The 21,544-nt window shown below is 35.9% G+C and overlaps 3 protein-coding genes and 1 pseudogene across 3 annotated transcripts; 1 reads left to right on the top strand and 3 right to left on the bottom strand.

The window, feature by feature from the left end:
* The first annotated feature begins 817 nt into the window (after window positions 1-817).
* Window positions 818-10,578, top strand: LOC140842712 (vacuolar protein sorting-associated protein 2 homolog 1-like; annotated as a pseudogene).
* Window positions 10,579-11,603: 1,025 nt separating this feature from the next.
* Window positions 11,604-11,978, bottom strand: LOC140803721 (uncharacterized). The gene has a single exon (XM_073159612.1). The coding sequence runs from the start codon at window positions 11,976-11,978 to the stop codon at window positions 11,604-11,606; it is 375 nt and encodes a 124-aa protein (XP_073015713.1).
* Window positions 11,979-12,467: 489 nt separating this feature from the next.
* Window positions 12,468-14,782, bottom strand: LOC140842711 (small ribosomal subunit protein uS3x). The gene is made up of 6 exons (XM_073210804.1): window positions 14,628-14,782; window positions 14,408-14,555; window positions 14,049-14,220; window positions 13,231-13,285; window positions 13,016-13,147; window positions 12,468-12,893 (listed from the first exon to the last, which is right to left on the bottom strand). The coding sequence occupies exons 1-6, from the start codon at window positions 14,655-14,657 to the stop codon at window positions 12,735-12,737; spliced, it is 696 nt and encodes a 231-aa protein (XP_073066905.1). The 5' UTR covers window positions 14,658-14,782; the 3' UTR covers window positions 12,468-12,734.
* Window positions 14,783-18,722: 3,940 nt separating this feature from the next.
* LOC140803720 (protein ELF4-LIKE 3-like) lies at window positions 18,723-19,088 on the bottom strand. The gene has a single exon (XM_073159611.1). It carries the CDS (start codon window positions 19,086-19,088, stop codon window positions 18,723-18,725), a length of 366 nt encoding a protein of 121 aa, XP_073015712.1.
* Between the last annotated feature and the right edge of the window lie 2,456 nt (window positions 19,089-21,544).

The following is a 21,544-nucleotide window of genomic DNA, read 5'->3' as shown; positions in this document are numbered from 1 at the left end:
TTTTGACTCGAGTCCATCGTTAAAAGTTCAAAAATTTAAAAACATACAAATTGAAGGACATGAGAACATATAAAAGTTACATGATTAAAAATAAAAAAATCATCGAAATATGACCAAATATTCATCGTTAACATTATTAAAAGTAGAAAAATATAAATCATAGGACAAATATATATATATATATATATATATATATATATATATATATATATATATATATATATATAATATATATATATATATATATATATATATATATATATATATATAGATTAAGTATTACAAAATACAAATACTAACACATCATCATATATCAAGAACTACAAGATCACCTTTGTTGGTTTCTTCTAATAAGTGGGGCTAAAAAGATGGTCTACAAGGTTCATAACTAATTGATTCGCTATCTAAGGGCATCGGCATTGTTGGGTTATTATAACGCTCACAAACTCATCAAAAATCGTGGGGTTCACTGTCACATACTTATTATAACAACATATTTCTTTCACTCACATTCCTTTTAACATTAGAACTCATTATTTATGGGTCTCATTGTCCACTTAATCATCTTAAATATTTTTAATATTTAAATCATTATTATTTTAATTTTTAAAATAATCTTATTTTTTAATAAAATAATTTATTAATTTTTAAAAATAATATATTATTTAAATATTTTATTACATGAAGCAGATGTTCGAAAGAAATATCAAGACAGAATAATCCCTATCTTTTCGAGAAAAGTGCGAGTGAGATTGCCCGGCCCACATATGATGAACTGGATCTTCTGTCGGCCCAGTTTAATATTTTTTAACGCTTGATCCACACACAATTTCTACTCGTTATGTCAGAACATACGAAGCTTGAATTCTTCTCCCTTTTGATTCCTTTACTCATCCATAATTCCATCGTATATCGACGATCTTCCGTTCGGCTCTGATATTCTTCAAATTGCAATCCTGAATTTACCTTCGGAATCAATCGGTCTATTGATCGTAGCTCTACATGAGTTTCCTATTCGGAAAGAGGAAAACTCCCGCAGGTCTGTCCCCAGCTTTTTCCAGATTTTTTCTCCTTCTTTGGCTAATGTTTAAATTTTTTCGGTTATGTTACTGATGGATCGCTTATGATTAATATTTTTAATGAGCAGAGATAGGATGAGTAATCCGCCTGGGAGATTTGAGTGTTCGGGTTTTGTAGAAAATTTAGTTGCTGGTGTTGTTGACGCATGATGAGTGATAAAAAAAGATGTGTTTAATTCAATGTTCATTTGGAACTGTTTATCAGATGTTTAGATTTTTTTAAAAAAGTTAAAAAGTAAGCTACTAGCATCTCGCAAGAGAAAAGTTTAGGAAATGGGAACTTATTTTCAAAAGTAACTCATAAACTTTATTTAAAATAACCTAAACAGTCTTACAAGTTATCTTTTTGTCCCAAATTGTACCCCAATCATCGTTCCCTCGCTATTTTTTCTCTCCAGCTCACATGATTTAACCATATACCTTCCAATTTTTCCTTTCTCGTGATGTTTGACTGACATTTGAAGAGCTATTTTTTCTTTATGATAGTGTTAGATTTTATTACTATTTTCTTATGTGAATTAAATTGTATTTTTTTTATTTCGTATTTTACATGATTTGGTGAAGTTCATCGATAATTAAAATTTATGGAAAAAGGAAATGAAATTTTAGTATAGAAAAAGCTTATCCCATATCCAATGTGATGAAGTTATGTTGATATGCGTAATGGTATTTACCTTATTGGCCTAAGCTTGCAGAAGCTATAGCTTACATGAGATAACAAAGTAGGGTATAGAGCTGAGCTTTTCAGGATGACTCTAAAATTGGGGCATAACTCGTGGGACAAGACATTTCCTGTGAAGAAGTATATGAATATCTCATAATTACTTTTTTTAAAAATTTCCAGAGATCGTGCAAAAGAAGGTTTTGGATGGGTACTAACCTTCTAAAGTTTCGTTGAGAAACTTTTTATGAGATAATGTTTTGTTTGATCAGTGCTTTAGCATTCATTCCAAAGCTTAGATTCTTGTCCATCCTCCATCCTTTTTGTGTTATGGGCTTAGGGCCTTGGGGGTGCCTTACGTGCCCATAGATGGTTGCAGTAGAATTATTATGTTTATTTGAATCCTTTTCTATGTTTGAACCATTCTTTCGTTTTCACTACATTTTTTTAATGTATGACAATAAAAATCCTACTAATGTGCTGGGTTCTAATAGCACTAGACCTGATTAGGATCAGGAGATTTGTCTTGGAATGCCTGTTTTTTTTGTTTGTCTTATTTACTTTTATCGATTACTTGATCATCGGAATTAAATATACGGTTTTATTTTCCAGAACTTCTGCGGGAAAATAAGAGAATGCTTGATAAATCAATTAGGGAAATAGAAAGGGAGAGACAAGGGCTACAAACACAAGAGAAAAAACTTATAGCGGACATAAAGAAAAGTGCAAAGCAGGGGCAGATGGTACATTCACTTCTGTTAATTCTACGGGCATCTCTCAGATGTCTCTTTTTTATCTATCTCAGCGTGGTCTTAAAAAGATGGAGAAGCCGATAATGCTAACAATAGCCTCGCACAAAGATTTGCAGCATCAGTTAAAATCTTTCTCTTTTTGAGAAACCTTTTGAATGATATAGGCAAAAGCATGTCCACTTCATGATTTTTTGTTTTTGGAGTTTGGGTGGATTAAATGTTAACTTTTCCATGGAAATGATTCAATTTTGTATGTTTTCAGTGTAAAAATATATGTAAAATCTTTCTGGAAAAGACATAATCTTGAAATCTTACTTCTGAAAACTTGAAGTCGGAAAGCTGACTGAACATAACTTCAGATTTTGAGCAATCGAGAAATTTTAAAATCGTAAAAACACCGTGAGCTAAGTTAATGGACAGCTGATTTTGATGCTTTGTGTAAAGAATTGTGTGATTGTATTTGTTTGGAGACTTTTTCCCCATGGATATTTTGAATCTGATTTTTTTTCCTTGGACTTGGTGGAAATATGAACGGGACCAATATCCATATTGTTGTTCCATTTTCACCTTTCTGTTGTTTATGTGTTCTGCACCTTTTGGGATGATAGTTGCAGAACTACATGCAACTGAGTGCAAGTTGTATTGGGCCAACTACTCATTTGATTTTTAAATTGTAATATAATTGGTATAGGGAGCTGTAAAGGTGATGGCCAAAGATCTTATTAGGACTCGACATCAGATTAAAGTTCTACAAGCTGAAATCTCAACTTCAAGGCGTGTCCCTAAGAATTCAGGTCCGTATTCTGAATTGATTACTCGTATATATCTCCATATCTTTAGATATTTGGTCAATTTTTTCAGATGGACTTGACTGTTTTAGGTTTCCATCAAATTTCACTTCTTTGTTTGTGGCTCTACTTCCTCTGGAAGATGTGGCGTAATTTGATCTGAAACTTCCTGCTACTGACTTTAACTGGGGCACGTATGTTTCAAGTAAAAATAATTATAGTTATTGCATGATTTCACAGCATATTCTTGCTTTGTATTTTGCAAGATTGCACCAGCAAATGCTTTACGAAATGTTGTTTGACAAAAGTCGCTCATCGATTTCACTGATGAATGTAATTATATTTAATTTCAGACATTAAAATCGACACAATCAATGGGGGAGGCGATGAAATGCGTCACCAAGGCAATGGGGCAAATGAATAGGCAGATGAGAGCATAACAGTCCTCAACAGTAAGTGAGAGAATTTTTTGAAAATGCTTTCCCTCTCACTTTCCTTTCTTTCAGCCGACCTCAACCTCTGTATCATCTACAACCTCATCTCCTGAGTCTCGCCGCCGCCCCGTTTATCTGAACCCGCCGGCGGCCGCCGGCCGCCGGATTTCTTCTCGTATTTCTTTTCTTCTGATTCCTTTCGTCTCTTACTTCTTAACCTTCGGTTGGTCTCCTTCATCCAGCCGAGCTTCTTTGTTTCAACCCTATTTCCGGCTGAGTTAGTTGGCTACTATTCTTACGATTAATTTCAAAACCGGGTCGGATTTTCAGTTTCAACACTGGGAAAATGTCTCATGCCATGAAGACGACGGTAAGAGAGGGGACAGTCAAAATCGAATTTAAGATATTCACACTTAAGTTGGCTAATGGGGGCTCGACGATTCGGTGGTGTGAAAAAACAAGGAATGCGAGCTATCTGATGGATCTAGCTCGTGACGAAGCTACATGGATCAACTCTAAGCTCAGAAACTTCATCCTTAATCCCCAGTCGTGTGTGGACTTCAATCGACTAAGGACCAGGAGTGCGACGGTCATAGCACAACGCTTCGTGAACAAAAGAGGCTATTTCATAGAGATTTCGAGATTCTTTTCAAAGGGGAAGAAACAAAATATCATCATTCCATGTGGCTTTCAGGGTCTAGGATGGATAAGGATATCAGAAATTCTTATTAACCTTCTGTCTGGTGAAAAACAGGTACTGGAACAACAACCAGCTGCGTATGGTCAAGATAAAAACAGAGATACAGACAAGCAGAATCGAGCTCATCAGAAAGGATGGGCTTTCAATCAAGGGATGAAGAAGCCTAACGAGGATAATGGCTGGCAATTTACAAAAAAAGATTGGAACGAAGCCATTATCATCACTATAGGAAGGGTCAACGTATCGTGGATACAGGTTGAAAGGCTACTGGGAAAAGATGTGAAGAGAAGGATCGAAGTACATCCTTTTCAAGCTAACAAAGCGGTTTGGTGGCCGGAATGCACAGAGGAATTCTCGACTTACATTAATTTGAAAAGAGGTTTTTTCGAAAATGGAGTGACACTTGATTTTGAGGTATGGAGGCCAAACATCAATTCCACACGTTCGGTAATCAAGTGCTGCAACAGTTGGATCAAAATTTTGGGGCTCCCTTGGAACCATTGGTCGTTGGACAACTTCAAAATGATCGGGGCAAAATGTGGGGGTCTCCTACAGGTTAGTGAGGACACAAGGCGTCTTCGAGACTTAGGGGCAGCCAAGATTAAGGTTAAAGGATCAAGAGATGGGTTCATCAACAACAAAATAATGATTCCCTTAAACGGGGTCAACGAGGAACTCACAATCATTACACAAACTTTTGACAGTCAGGCCTTCGACAACTATGCAAAGCAGACATATGCCCAAGCATTAATTAACGGCAAGAAGAAGGTGGCAGGTCGGGGACTTTCTGATAATGGCAAATACATGGATAATATTGGGACGAACACAACCAGACTACAAGAAAGAATTGAACAGGGTCACGGTCTTCGGAACAAGAACGGAGAAGCAGCAGAGCAGTCAACCTTACCGGTAACTCAGTCCATTGCAAACAAGGCGGAGAAAATCATACATAATGTTACTCCAAAACCGATCGACGAGTTTCAAAGATCTCCAGTCCTATCCTTATCAAATTCAGAAGACAAAGAGATGGGCTTATCAGGACATGAAAATGGGCAGAGTTCAACATTCCAAGTTAATCAACAAAGCTATTGCAGAAAATCAAACAATGCTACCTTTGATGCTTCTGATGTGGTTGAAGTCGGGGGAACAGTCCATGCCAATGAGCTGTTCAGGAAGGCAATCTACAACACAGATTACAACAAGCAGAGGGAGGTTCATGACGAAGATTTTGAAGATACCATTCAAAATGAATCAGAGGATGACATAATTGATGACGAATTTGATGCTTCTGAATCGGAAAGTCACGCTTCCTCTCTCTCGGACTACATAGTCAACAATGAATCTTTCAGTGCGGACATTAAAGGGTTATTCGATTCACAAGAACATAACCAGCAACTCTTTCAGCATTCTATTCTAGATAATCCTAATCCTTCAGTGGGCAAGGTACTTTCCAGCTTAACATCGCAAAAACTTTCACTCTCTTTAACATTCAATAATTATTTCCTTCGTCTTCCTATCAATTGGGGTTGTCGCTTGGGTTCTGTGGGGTGGGGCAGTAAGGGACAGTCAAGTGTTCTCATTAAGTATGGGTCCGAGGAAAACAATTCCAAATGCTATGAAAGGGGGACAAAATCAGATGCTGTCTGTGTCATTCGAGAAGCGTTCAGTAGCTCAGCGGGTGCAATTGAATTAGGAAGATCACCGGGTAAGATGAGTAGAGAACTTGCTAGGTTGAAATGTGGGATCAACTACGAGAAAGGATCATCGTCGAAGGGCTGCGTACGTTTTCCATGAAGATTTGCTCATGGAATATTAGGGGGGGAGGGTCGGCGAGAAGGCGGGAGTTAGTGAGAATGGTCATTCGAAAGGAAAATCCTGATATTGCGGTGGTGTTAGAAACAAAGAAAAGTGAAGTGGACCGTCGTTTTGTCTCAAGTATTTGGAAATCAAGATTTGTTGACTGGGTAAGTTTACCTTCGGAGGGACGATCAGGAGGAATTCTAGTTATGTGGGATCCAAGAGTGGTACAGGTCAGTGATAATCTCATTGGGAATTTCTCTGTTTCTATTCTATTACAATGGAAAGAGGGTTGTAAGTGGTGGTTTTCAGCAGTGTATGGACCTTGCAATCCGAGAAAAAGACATCTATTTTGGGAAGAATTAGCAGGCTTGCACACAATCTGTGGGAATATTTGGTGTGTAGGAGGCGACTTTAATGTTGTCAGGAATTTGAGCGAAAAAATAAACAGCAACACAAACACAGTAAGTATGCAATGCTTTGACACTCTGATTCAGGAGTTGGGTTTGCTAGATCCTCCATTACTCAATGCGAGGTACACTTGGACAAATTTCAGGGACAACCCAATATGTTCAAGATTGGATCGGTTCCTTATTACAGAGGGCTGGAAGGAAATCTTCCAAACTTTCAGGCAGTCAGTACTGCCGAGAGTAACTTCTGATCACCACCCTTTAGTTTTAGACACCACAAAACACAATTGGGGACCATCTCCTTTCAGATTTGAAAATGTTTGGTTGACACATAACAACTTCCAAAAGTCTTTGGCAGACTGGTGGGAAAGTGGGAATCATCAAGGTTGGGAAGGTTATAAGTTCATGCTGAAGCTAAAAGACATAAAAATAAAGGTTCTAAGCTGGAATAAAGAGGTATTCGGAAATATTAATGAGAAAATTTCAGAGCTTCAAAATAAGCTTACCCGGTTGGATAAACTAGAGGAGGCGGGAAGGTGGTCGGATTCTTTAAATGTGCAGCGGCGAGAGGTAAGGTGCGAGATGGAGACTATGCTTATTCGAAAATTACAAATGGACTCTCAAAAGGCAAAGTTGAAATGGTTGAAAGATGGGGAACAGAACACAAGATTCTTCCATTCTCTTTTGCAAAACAGGAGGAATAAAGCCATTATAGACAAGATAGAGTTGGACGACGGGTCATTGCTCACGGATGAGTTACAGATTGAAAATGAGATCATTAATTACTACAGACAATTATACAGGAAATCTGAAGGGGATGGATCGGGTTTAGATGGAGTGGAGTGGATGCCAATTAACATGAATGAGGCCGAGCAGCTGGAAAAACCTTTTTCAGAGGATGAAATCAGAGGAGCAGTGTTTGACTGTGACGGTACAAAAGCTCCGGGGCCGGACGGGTTTACTTTGGCATTTTATCAGAAAAGCTGGGATACGATCAAAGATGATCTTACAAGAGTGTTTGTGGAATTTTACAATGATGGGATCGTCAATGGTAAAACAAACGAGACCTACATTTGCTTGATTCCGAAGAAAAATGGAGCAACGAAGGTCAAAGATTTTAGGCCCATCAGTCTAGTTACAAGCCTGTACAAAATTTTGGCCAAGGTTTTGACAAATAGATTGAAGAAAGTATTGAGCAAAACAGTGGCGGAAAGTCAATGTGCGTTTATTCAAGGAAGACAAATAATAGATTGTTGCCTAATTGCCAACGAAGTCGTCGAGGAGTGTAGAAGAAAAAAGAAAAAGGGATGGATTTTGAAGGTTGACTTGGAAAAAGCATATGATAATGTAGATTGGAGATTTCTAGATTTCATGCTTAGAATGAAAGGGTTTGGGAATAAATGGAGGAAATGGATCATGGGTTGCGTTTCGAGTGTTTCATATTCTGTTTTCATCAATGGTAGACCAAGAGGAAAGTTCAAGGGGGAAAGGGGACTAAGGCAGGGTGACCCCCTATCCCCTTTTCTTTTCAATCTAGTGATTGATGGGTTGGGGAGATTGGTTGATAATGCAAAATCATCAAACGCTGTGCGAGGACTGCAGGTTGGCAAAGATAAAGTCGAGATATCACACTTACAATTTGCGGATGATACTCTTTTCCTCGTCCAAAATGCAGCTCATTTGATCAAAGTAGTGGAACTACTTCAAACATTCTGCTCAAAATCAGGTCTGAAAATAAACTTCGATAAGAGCTCTTTGCTAGGATTGAACCAGGCTGATCAAGAGACCGATGAGCTAGCTGACACGGTGGGATGCAAGAAAGAACAATGGCCTATCAAATATCTCGGGGCACCATTGGGAGGTGACCCCAAGAAACTCGAATTCTGGGCACCGATCGTTTCCAAAATGTCAACGAAACTGGCTAGCTGGAAAAAATCATTTTTATCTCGGGGTGGAAGATTAACTTTAATTTCTTCGGTGTTAAGCGCCCATCCTACATACTTCATGTCACTGTTTATGGTGCCTCAACAAGTAGCAAAACGAATGGAAACTCTAATGCGGAACTTTCTTTGGGATGGTGCGGATGGGGAGGCTCATTGTCATGTTGTTAAATGGACTCTTGTGTGCAGGCCGAAAGAATTGGGAGGTTTAGGTTTAAGCAGCATACGGCTGAGGAATATAGCACTTTTAGGGAAGTGGTGGTGGAGAAGTGCGACTGAAGAGGACTCTATGTGGAAAAGAGTTGTGGGAAGCATTTACGGGTACGCTGATAATGGAAGGGATATCAAGGCGGCTAAGAATTCAACTTTCAGAAGCCCTTGGAAGTTCATTTCTCGGTCCCATTCTTCCTGCCAACACTTGATTGGAACCGTGCTTAAGGGAGGGAATGTTTTGAGATTTTGGGAGGATACATGGGTGGGTGGGGTGTCTTTCAAAAATCTTTTCCCAAATCTTTTTCGTTTGTCTTCGTCTGTCAACAATTCTATTGCCCACTACTTCACGGTCCCTGTTATCCAAGGCGATTCAGCTATTCATTGGGATTTCAGGTTTAGAAGAGGGTTGAACGATGTCGAGTTGGGTGAGTTTACTAACCTTTTAGGAATTCTAGAGCCAGTTTCTTTGAGTGTAGGCTCATCTGACTCAGCGGTGTGGTTAGGGGATTCGTCGGGAGTCTTTTCTGTTAAATCTCTTTACCACTCCTTCTTCCAAGATTCGAATAATCAATTCTCAAAATTCCACGACAACATCTGGAAAGTGCCAATCCCACAAAAGGTAAAGGTTTTCTCTTGGATAGTTGCTTTGGAAAAATTGCAAACTTGTGACAAGCTTCAAAAGAGACAGCCGAATAATGTACTGTCCCCTCAATGGTGCACCTTGTGTAGAAAAAATGACGAGAATCAGGATCATCTTCTGCTACACTGTTCTTTTACGAGGACAATTTGGATCAGGGTTATGCAACACATGGGCTTCGAGTGGGTTTTCCCCAAATCTTCAAGAGATATGTTGGTCATGGAAAATGGAATTCTGAAAAAGAAGGAAGGTCGACTGTTCTGGTATATTATTGTGCATTGCATTTTTTGGTCGATATGGACGGAGCGCAATAGCAGAATTTTCAGTGACAAAGAAGAGTCGACGGAGTGTTTATGGGAGAAGATTAGATTCAGAGTGGCGACTTGGACTACCAGAGTTCAAGCTTTTCATCATTTATTTATATCTGATCTTGTTAGGGATTGGCGTTTCATTCTAAGTTGACTTTTTTATCTTTATTTTAGCTTCAAAAAACCGGTGGATGTCTCATCCACTTCCTTTGTAACTTTTTTTTTTTTTTTTTTCTTTCAAAAAGTTAAATAAAAATAATGTTTCGTATCAAAAAAAAAAAAATAGGCAGATGAACCTTCCATCACTGCAGAAGATAATGCAAGAATTTGAAAGACAGAATGAGAAAATGGAACTAGTTAGTGAGGTGATGGATGATGCTATCGACGATGCATTGGAAGGAGATGAGGAAGAAGAAGAAACAGAAGAGTTGGTAAATCAGGTTCTTGATGAAATCGGCATTGATATCAACTCTGAGGTACAATTTTACCTCTTTTAGTTCAATCCTTTTTTAATTGTACGCGCACAAACTCCTTTATATTGATTACAGCTTGTTAATGCACCTTCTGCCACAGTCGCTGCCTCGAATGCAAAGAATAAGGTTCCACAAGCTGAGGCGACAGGGGATGATGATGGTGGAATAGACAGTGACCTACAGGCCAGGTTGGACAATTTGAGGAAAATGTGATTGGCCTGTAAAATAGGTTTCTGTGAGCTTGGTATTGTATTTGTGGCTATGTAACATATGTGAAGATACTAAAACTTATGGTTGGATACGGCTTGGATTCTTCCGATAAAATTGTTTTCGGGCTGTACATTACGCGTTGTTTTTTAAGCTGAGTCAAGCTGCGGCGTGTTGTTTTGCTCTTAATTAGTGGAGCTATAGGTTTGAAACTTAACCTACAGGTTTATCAGTACACGTAGTGTGTACAACAAGTTCATGTTTTTGCTTTTGGCCATCGTTTTTATGCAATTTTCTAAATGACTTGTTGTAGCAGTTCCAGGGTTGAATAAGCTCCATGCTTATTAGTTGAATATATTTATCTTTAAGCTTCAATTGCATTAAATATAAACTCTATATACTAAAAAGACTTGAATCAAGAAAAGTTAAATATCATCAATTTTTTATGCGGTAAGTTCTCTCTTCTTTCGTCGGTTGGTTGCGCCATTTTTTTTTTATTATTATTCGAACCAAAAAATGAAAGGATGACGGAAAATATTGGAGAAATGGTACGATGAATTCGATTATAGCCTCGTTATGTCAGTCGTCCAGTGGTGTCAATCACTATGTAGCTCAATAAAGAAACTCACGGGGGAAGGTGATAGATGAATTGCTCTCGCAAATATTATTAGTTAAATTTCACTGTTAAATAAACGATTGTATGAAAATTCTGCCTGTGACAGTGGACACGAGCACAATCACATCAATTGTTTTAAAATGCATGATATGGGATTGCTTGAAAGTATCAGAAACTCACAGTTTACCAAGCTTCTTTAGAGGATTGTACAATCTGTTGGAACATTAATGGAATGAACACAGGCCTGGAATCCGACAACCCAGAAAATGGCGAATGAAGTGATGAATTGAGGTTGACAGAAGATCTGTATAAAGATGTAACATAAAATCTCCAAAAATTTCAGGTGCAGGTCTTCTCGATTTGGTCAGGAAGATACTTCACCTTTAGGGACGCTGTACATTCTTTAAGATTGTATTTGGATTGATTGAATTCAAATTCATGAATTTCAAATATATTTTTGTTGACGGGCATGTTTAAAGGTGGAACCAATTCTAAGAAAACCGGATAATTAATCACTCTATTCACCAAAAGTAGCACATTACGTCCACACACATTAGAAAAATAACAACGTACTACAAATATCGCTTCTCAGCTCCGCTTGACAGGATCAAAGTTGGATACACCAACCACCGCCCCAACTATGGCAAATAGGACAACACCACCAGCCACAATGCTCAGCAAGAAGTTCTTCAGTGACGGCGAAACGCCGCTAGCCGCCTCCGCCACGTCGGGTACGACCATCGAAGCAGTCAAAGCACCTGCTGTGAATCCGGTTGCCACCTTCTCCTTCCATGAAGCATTCAATTCAAATTTCCCAACTCGCTTCGACACCGTTGCGCCATTTGATGATAGCTTCAACGGCAATGGCTTCAAGAACCCATCGGCACTTGGCGGCTGCCTCTTTAGGGTGGCACCAGTGAGTGGCACCGCCATCGACAAGGTGGAAGTGGCGGTGGTGGCCATTTTTTATTTTATTTTCTTGCAGTTGATTTACTAGGGGAAGTCTTGTTTATCTATGTGATTCAATATGTTATGGATTTGAATGTTATTTGCATAGGAGATCAGAGGATGAGGGTATCTTGTAATTTTCCGACATGGCACCTCGCCACTTGGTATTGGTGGATAACGTTATCTATTTCTCAGCCACAATTTCCCATATCGTCTGATCTTCTAATCCAAATTTTCTTGCATTTTGAAAAGTTCATCATGCTTTTGAGTGATTTTAATTAAAATTTTGATCTATGGTCCATATCATCAAACCTCAATCGGTTTTGAACGCTCTCACAAAACTATAGTTATTAATAATATGTTACAAATATATTCAGAAATTATACAAGTTATGACAATCCTTTGTTCAATACAGGTCAATTTAATGCTTCATGATGACAAAGGGAATAACTCATTTTTTTTATTTGGAATCTCATCAATAAAATTCAAGCTCCATGAAAAATTCGAAAATTTTACTTATTTTTGTAGCTTCAAAACTAAATATTTAAAGAACCTTAAAATGCAAATATATCCTCAGTGATCTAATAACCAATGCAAGCATGCCAAATGAGAACAATAGCTCAAATCAAATGCTGACAAGAAAATTACTCGATGGAAAACAAAACTTTAGTATTGTAACATGAAAACAGTTCAACACAAGTCTCAGCGGTTTTCATCTGTCCAAGGACGGCTGCTGCGCTCAAGAAAAGTTGAGAAAAACCACTAAAAGGTTCAAACTTCGACTTCGGTTGTTTGAACTGTGGCTGGCCTGAAAACTTCTTCTTCCTTCGGAGGATGAATTGTGACAAGGTCAGGTAGAGGAGTCATAGGACCTTGCTTTCCTTTCGGATCCCAGTCGAGCATGATTTTAACCTTGATACCGAGTACACCCTGAGCAATCAGAAGTCCAAAATTTTTATTAAATTCAGAAAAAGACTTCAAGATAATGGAACCAAACATAATCGCGATAATTCTACTCTAAAAGCATCATCAAAAGAAGAACCGACTCATACCTGTCTAAGCAGAACATGTCTCACAGCAGAGTCAATGTATTCTTTGACTGGCTGACCAGATGAAATCATGTAGCCATCTTTGAACTTCATGGATTTAGCACGTTGAGCCCTCAATTTTCCACTAACAATTACCTGAGACCCATGACACCAATCTCATAAATGTAACAAATACCAAGCAACAAAGTCTGAAGAATTAAGACAGTACATTAGTATACCTCACAACCCTTGGCTCCACTCTCCATAACAAATCTTAAAACACCATAGCACGCCCTGATGAATGTAAACATGAACTGTATGACTTTCCAGACACACTATCAAACATAGAAAAGAAATGAACAGGAACTAACTTTCAAATAATGACCCCTTCCCTAGTCTCCACAAGAATATATTTCAGAAATTTAAAAGGTTCAAATATATAATTTTGGGAACTGAAAGAAAGATAAAATTGCAGAGCTCGCAAATCATACAAGATAAACTTAATTGCTAACTTCAAAAATCACTTAAAACTCGTGAATTTTTTTTATCTACAAACATGTAATCAACTTAATTGGTGCGCCACTTTGTTTTATGGATATCAGAGAAGCATTTAGAATTGTAAAATGGTTGATTACAGAAATATAAAATCTTTCAATCCGTAAATGATAGACTTGAAGGGATAGAGAACCATCATTTGATGTCTCATCTGTATCATTTAATGTGCTAACCAATCTTCAAAAAAGAAATATAAATCCGAACAAACAGAACGTGGCTGTAGAGAATATTAACAGTGGAAAGTCATTAGAGTAAAATCCTTAAACTTAGCAGTTACTCAATAAGATCATCCATCATCAAATAGTATCTTGGCAAGTTAAGGAAGATGATAATAGCTTACTAAAGCTCATAGCTTTCGAAAGCATCAATCAGATTTACTGAAAAAAATGCACATAAGATTCACAAAGAAATAACTAAAAATACAAAGAACGATAAAATACAGGCATGTTGACTATTTTTTTTATAGGAAAAGACTTGTCGAGAATGACATATTCATTCATACCGCCTGACAGCAAGGCCACCAAGGAGCTTATACCGAAGGGACTCGGCCTGCGCAATGGCACATAGCCCCCTGTTGTTCACCTTCTCAGCATACAGCTCAACGCTGTTCTCTGGAAACTTGAACCTCTTCTGTACTACAGAGGTGAGCTCCCTAATCCTCCTCCCCTTCTCGCCTATCGCGTGAACAGCAAAAAATTCCAATTAACTTCCCATAAACACAAATCAAATCGACCGTATGATAAATAAGGAAAAGACAATCAAATTCTTCAAAGAGGAATTGTCAAACAAGGAACTTTTTCAAATCTTAAACGTGCACACTGCACAACATAAAATAAACCATGATTATACATAAATAATCACCAAGAACATTTTGCGTGCGTGTTGCACGGATGATAATCTCCGTCCTCATGGGAGTAACTCTGACCTCTACCCCAGAATATCCATCCTCGGCCAGCTCACGCATCAACACCTCGTTGAGCTCCGCAAAGAACACTCCATCAGCCACAAACTGTACCCAATTCAATTATCACACAATAAGACATAAACTACGCAAATATTAGAGACTGGATCGAACGCAAACCTTTCGCTTTTTGCTCATCTGAGTAGCCATTTTCGAGTTTGCAGAGAACGATCAAGATCTGCTCTTTAGTGAAGCTGCGTACGTCAGGAATTTAGGGTTTTCGCGTTGTTTAAACGGCAGATTATAAATGATTGGAGAAATTATCCGACGGTTGAAATTGGTGCGATCAAAATGGGCTTCAATTGTCAGTGGGTTGTTAGTAGTTGGGCCATGACAAAGGGTCCATTAAAAATTGTAAAACTTTAGGGGCTTTAGCCCAAGCCTCCACAATATCTGGATTTGGGCCCTGATAAATGTAAAATCCAGGTGAAATGAGATATATAACTATCTCGGCTCCTTTAAATTTATACCCAAACGTTTTCGATCCGTTAGACCATCATACAGTTATATTTATAATATTTTTATATAGTATTTGAAAAGAAAAATGTGTGACATGCTAAACATAATTTATCCTTCGATTATATTTTTTTTAATAATATTGTGCATACAAACATAGAGTTTTGATTTTCTAAACTAATGTTATTAGTGATAAGATATATATTAGGTATAGTTTGGTGTGTTTGATAACTAAGTGATTAATAATTTATCACTATTCAACCTATGTTTGGTTCACTTTTTAAAAGCCCACAAAAATTAAATTGGCCCGTGATAATGGTGGTCCATCATGGAGAAGACATCCCACCAAAGGTTAGTGATATCTCCATGATAAAAGAATAAATAATATGAAATGACATTATTAGCCCCCAAATTTTCCATCGGCAACAACCCATAATTTGGCTTTCTTGTTTGACATCTCTTTGTTTAAATATTTTAAATCATTTCAGTTAATTTTAAATGTTTATTAAGTACATATATATATACAAATATATAGATACATATATACACACACAAAAATACACACACACGCATATATACTTCACTTTGGTTTTATTTTTTTTAATATGTGATGGTTTTAATTTGGCTTTCTTGTTTGGTTTCTCTTTGTTTAAATATTTTAAATCATTTCTGTTAATTTTAAATGTTTATTAAATACATACATATATACAAATATATAGATACATATATATACACAAAAATATACACACACACGCATATACATGTGTGTGTGTGTATTATATATTATATAGCATAATTTAAGAATTGAGACATGCAATTACAAGATCTTGATAAGAATGAAATATAAGTTTTTATAGTAGGGTTAATTTTGTCATCACAATACAATATATAAATTTAATCACTCATGTTAAAATCATACCAAACATTCAACATATTATCTTATCATTATATTTATCCTTAATTTATCCTTATACTATATATCCCTTAGTTATCCTATCCTATGTTAAAAGTCTAGATTTTTTTAACAAAAAATATTTCCTAATAAAACTCTTGTTTCCATATTTTGTAGATATCTATTTAAGGAATAATATTTATGTCAAAGAGATCTTGTATAAAAAAGAATAGAGGCTGCAAAATTAAGAGTGAGAAACGTCGCAAGTGAGAGGGAGCATGGAATCTAAAGAAATCAAGTGCTCGAGTCGAGGCGTATTGCTATGTTTCCAGTTTTGAAGAAACTTAAACACCACCACCTAATTGAAGTGTTGTTTGAGAGTTGTTCGTTGAACAATATTTTGGCTTCATAGATTTTGCATCCATAGTTGTTTGATTATTTTGGTAATATATATTTTGGATACACTCCGCACAAGCATGTTCCCACTACATAATTTTTCGTGTCTTGATTTATTTACGTAAAATGTGTGTTGAATTATTCTGTTATATCTTGTGTTAGATGTTACAACATCGCACGCAATATTTACATGTGAAACATACAATTCTTCAATTGCAAAGTACTTTTATATTAAACAATATCATTTCAGTATTATTTCTAATAAAAATTAAAGATTCATATATAAAATAATGATGGTAAAAAGGCAAATCCATTGAGACTTAAGAGGGACAATAAACTAGTCACGAATTCTGGCCGAAAAAGAGGATTGATGTTATAGTAAAATAGTTTTGGAAAGTATTTTGTGTATATATTTTGGTATTAGGAAATTATTTTTCAATTTTGAAATATCGTGTTGAGGGTGGTAAAATAATATAGTATATTAAATAATTTTAAAAAGTGATACCAAGTTAAAATGATTAAAAACTTGATGAAAAATGATTAAAATCATATACATATTTTCGAAATTTTAATATGACAATGTGACTTTATATATACATATGTATTCTGATTGTGTAGTTGAATGTATACTATAAATATGAAAGTGTAAAGTATTGGGAAGTGAGAGTAGTAGGGAATTTCAAATAAACCCAGTAGGTGGACGACACGCGATACTTTGTAAAATCAATAATGACATCATGATTTTGAAAGTGATGTATTTTAGGAACGTCAATTCAGGTTAAGTCGATGCTACATAAGGGATATTGTCTCCACATGATTTGGATGGACAAGATTCACACACATATGTGATTTTAAAAAAATTAGTGGACCCCATGTATATGTGACTAAATTTGGGTCCTTGATTTTATCATGTGGGTAGTGCCTCTACATGTAGGATGAAATCAACTGTCAATTCAAAAATACTTATAGAGCAATTAAAAGATGTTTGAATTGACGGAGTAAATGAAATTTTGATCAATAATTATCAGTTTGATTCTCTTTACCAATATTTTATCGGGCGAGTTTGTCACACAATATTTGTCCAATGTGATTTTTCTCGGGTGAATTTATCACATAGTGCTTGTCCAACGTGATTTGATAGATATTGTGTTAATTCAGGGATTTACTCAATGCACATCAAAATATAATGGCTACTAATAAAAAAAAATAGGGAGGAGGTTCCATATTTGGAATGAAGAGGGCTAAAATGAATTATTGAAAAATTAATGCATAAAGGCACTGCCCCCAACTCGATGTCATTAATGTGGATCAAAGGTTTAGGTCCTACCGACAAAGTCACTTGTTCAATCAAAGAGAGTGAGATTTAGGAACAAGTGTGTGGAGCACGATCAGACAATTAATATAGGAACCACTCTAGGAAAAAGCTTATTCGGAGAAAGAGAATAAAAAGAAGTTAGATATGTATAACAAGCTATATTCATATAATCGGTTGCTGATATTTTATGGTAGGGTATTTATTATTCTCACCACATATCTCACTAGTAATTTACAAACTACTACAAGATAAAAACGTGTGTGATACGGTCTAACGGGTCGTATTTTGTGATACAGATATCTTATTTGGGTCATCCATGAAAAATTATTACTTTTTATTGTGAATATCGGTAGGATTTATCTATCTCACAAACTGTTCTGCATGAAATTCTAATTTACAAATGTACTTGAAAGTAAAAACCAGAAAAGATCACACAAGTAGAGATAAGAGGAAGGGATAAGAACACAGTGAATAAGTCGAATAACTTGCTTAAAATGGGGCCCTTGTTAGGTTGGTGGAGTTCACTGTTCAGTACATATTGGAACTGATTGCTTTGCTTCTTGACTACTCAAAAGTAGAAGAAGAAGAAGAAGAAGAAAAGGAGGAGGAGAGGAATTATATAAGGGGAAAGAGATCATGAAAATCTGCAAAGATACATTTTTGAAATCAGCCGTTGATTTTGACAAACAGAAAAAGCATTTAAAGCTTCCTTTCATCAAAATCTAAGCAATGGGACATCGAATTCTTGCTCCAAAGGTGAAATCGCTCACTTTAAGCGCCCCTCACCCCCCGGCTCGACAGGAATGTGAGAGGAGGTAAATCATGGTGACTCAACCAACCAGCAGCAGCTAGACCTTATGCTACGCCGCGCACAAGGAGCTCCCCCTCATTGGAGGGAATTTAACTCCCACACTGCCGCTTGCGAGACTCGATCCCTGGTCATTGCTCCAAGATTTACTGCTGCTGACCAACTGAGCTAAGTCCATGCGGGCAATGGGACATCGAATTCTTGAACACACACTAGGTAGAAAATAGAAAGGAAAGATTTCAGAATCTTATTTTTTTATTTCACGTGAATAATTAAGCAGTGGAAATATTCAGCATTTCCCACAACCCTTTTCCATAATTGCGAAGAAATTATAAATAATCCAGAAGATTATAAAAAGCCTCGAGCTTTTACTTTCTCCAAATAATCTTTCATGTCTGTTTCCGAGTTAAGCAAGTTATTCCCAGCTGCTCTTCCATTTGATTCTCCTTGATCAACTGAATTAATCTCGGTCGTTCTCGTTAAATTATTCGAGAGATGGGAGTAAAGATCAACGACACGTCTGACGTTGTCGTTGAGTTCTCGAATCAAACGCGCATTCCTGCTCAGATCATCAGGAATCTTGGACTCCTGGTTCTGACTAATCTCATTGATCAGTAGCTTGTTTTGATCCAATATGTTCTGAACTTGCACGATGCTCTTCTGAAAAGTCTGCAACATTTCGCCATGTTCAGATGAAAATGCACCACCCTCCATTTCTGGGATCTCGATCAACTGAAAAAGTAGCTCGGGCAGATGGAGATGCAATTACTGGAGGAGACTTGACTTCAGATTATTATAAGGGCGAAAGATGAAGAATTGACATCGAAGAGATGTGTGATTGTGAGGTATGGGAACTTAAGGAGAAAAATGCATGTATGTGTACCCTATCTTTTAAGTACTGTTGAAGATATGTTGTGATGTTGAAACAAATAAAATATGAATAATGAGAATTAGAATGTAAATATCATTGATTTTAGTACCAAAAGGAATGCCCATCCTATCATGTTTTAAACATACAATATCTTCTTGAAATAAATTTACCAAACAACTTATATATTTCTGTCAAAAAGTAGTAATATAATGGAAGTCGGAAAATTATATTTCTGGTCATAGTCTGGTTGTCGGTTGATTGATGATTTTAGTCTACTCTTAGTCGTTTTTTTATCGGAGTGCAGTTGGAAAATCTTGACACGGCTGCACACATTGCCAAAAAAAGACTAAAGCTGGAGAGAAAAAAAGAACTACGACTTAACGGATAATGATACTAAAAATGAAAAATGCGTAAGTTACAAAATGAAAAAAATGTAAGCTTTGGTATAGTACTCATTAATGTGTGAAAACTTGTCAACCATAAAAAAAACATAATATTTGGTAAAAATAATTATTATATTTTTAAAAATATATTTACAAGGCTAATTGTATCACTGTTTTAACAGTGTGGCTTTATTTATTTGTTTATTTATGAGGCTTCACGTGAAAATAGCAAATTAATAATGTCATGAATTCGAGAATTGAGTTCCAGAGCACTGTTGGCCTTTTTATTTCCTTTTTCTTTTCTCCCGCATGGGATTAAGCGTAGTTTCCATTTTATTATTATTATTATGGCAAAAACTTATGTGAGACGATCTTACGGATCGTATTTTGTGAGATATATCTCTTATTTGGGTGATCCATGAAAAAATATTACTTTCTATGCTAAGAGTATTACTTTTTATGTTAAGGCATAGTTTGGTACATATGATAAGATAAACATGTGATATGTAATATAATGATAAGTTAAGGATAAATAAAATGTAGGATATTATATTTAATGTTTGGTATGATTTTAATAAGAGTGATTAAATTTATATATTATATTTTAATGACAAAATTAACCTTGTTATAATAAATTTTATAATTTCAAAATTTTTGCTTGAGTTCATATTTTTTATCTGTTCATGCGTTGATAGTGCTTGCATGATTTATTTATTTTTACTTACTTTTATATATTATGTAATATGATAATTGAGCTCTTGATTTTGTGAGTCAAGTCAAATATCAATTTTTAAGGTTAATCGGGTGATACTAATAATTTTGTTGAGATTTATAAAAATCATTTATATAATTATCATATTATATAATATATAAAAATAAATAAAAATATTTATTTGATTTTAATTTCTACCTACTAGCATAGATTTCTAAAAATCATTTATAAATTATAGTGTATTTTATCATTAAATTAAAATTATCACATCTAATAGAAGGGACATTTTATCCTTCTAAAAAATTATTTATCAAGGGCTCATGATATTATCACGGGCTTTTTTAAAAAATACCAAACAAGGGATAAGGAATATTATTTATCAATCCCTCCCTTATCCCATGTACCAAACTATGCTTAAGAGTATTAATTTTTATTGTAATATAAGTAGAGTTGACATGTCTCACAGATAAAGATTCGTGAGATCTCATAAGAGACCTATTATATTATTATCATCAATTGTAGTGAATATCAAATTTGTAATTTGTATTGGATGATCAAGATCAAAACCTCATTGTAGTATCTCATTAACAAAATTAAGATCAAAATCCCTTGTTCAGTACGAAATCATCTGTTACACTTAATGTTTTAAACTGTATTATACTTTGCTCAAACTGATGCTCTTGAACCAAAAATGTAAGCACGATAATGAATTGAAATGTAAAGAAAAGTGTGCGTGCGTGTGTGCCCGCCTGTCTGCGGTAAGTTCGATACTGGGTGTGGGGGCAGTGCCCACACCCAGGATTAATAGCTGGGATTCAATTTCATGGGGAAAATTTTTTTTAAAAAAAATAAAAATTGGGCCAGAAAAAATTCTGGCCCTTGGATATACTCCTGCAGGCAGTGCCTGCAGGGGTAGGAAGGAATAAACCCCTGTCTGCACTCACGTTATTAAAAATCTAATAAAGCACATTAAAAGAATCATAATTATACCAAACCATTGGTAGTTGGAAAATCAAAATTTGTTGGTGATTTTAATAAATAAATTGTCATTATTTTTGGAAGAGGACAAAAACTGCCCAATATCAATATATATTAGGGAGAACTTAATTAGAAATTTCAATTTGATCGAGACACGAAAACTTTTATCGACAAAAAATAGTTAGATTTTTTTATGGATTAGGCACAATATTTAATGCGTATGGCC

The sequence above is a fragment of the Primulina eburnea genome, chromosome 10, assembly GCF_022965805.1.
Source record: "Primulina eburnea isolate SZY01 chromosome 10, ASM2296580v1, whole genome shotgun sequence".
Lineage (NCBI taxonomy): Eukaryota > Viridiplantae > Streptophyta > Magnoliopsida > Lamiales > Gesneriaceae > Primulina > Primulina eburnea.
This window is presented reverse-complemented; position numbering and strand designations above follow the sequence as displayed.

What these genes read in the sequence shown, in the direction of transcription:
- LOC140803721 (XM_073159612.1), bottom strand. Translation starts at nt 11,978, where the DNA reads ATGGCCACCACCGCCACTTCCACCTTGTCGATGGCGGTGCCACTCACT.
- LOC140842711 (XM_073210804.1), bottom strand. Translation starts at nt 14,657, where the DNA reads ATGGCTACTCAGATGAGCAAAAAGCGAAAG. An exon ending in AGATGAGCAAAAAGCGAAAG is followed by an intron (nt 14,556 to 14,627) that starts GTTTGCGTTCGA and finishes AATTGGGTACAG; the next exon opens with TTTGTGGCTGATGGAGTGTT. An exon ending in GACATGTTCTGCTTAGACAG is followed by an intron (nt 12,894 to 13,015) that starts GTATGAGTCGGT and finishes CTGATTGCTCAG; the next exon opens with GGTGTACTCGGTATCAAGGT.
- LOC140803720 (XM_073159611.1), bottom strand. Translation starts at nt 19,088, where the DNA reads ATGGAGGGTGGTGCATTTTCATCTGAACATGGCGAAATGTTGCAGACT.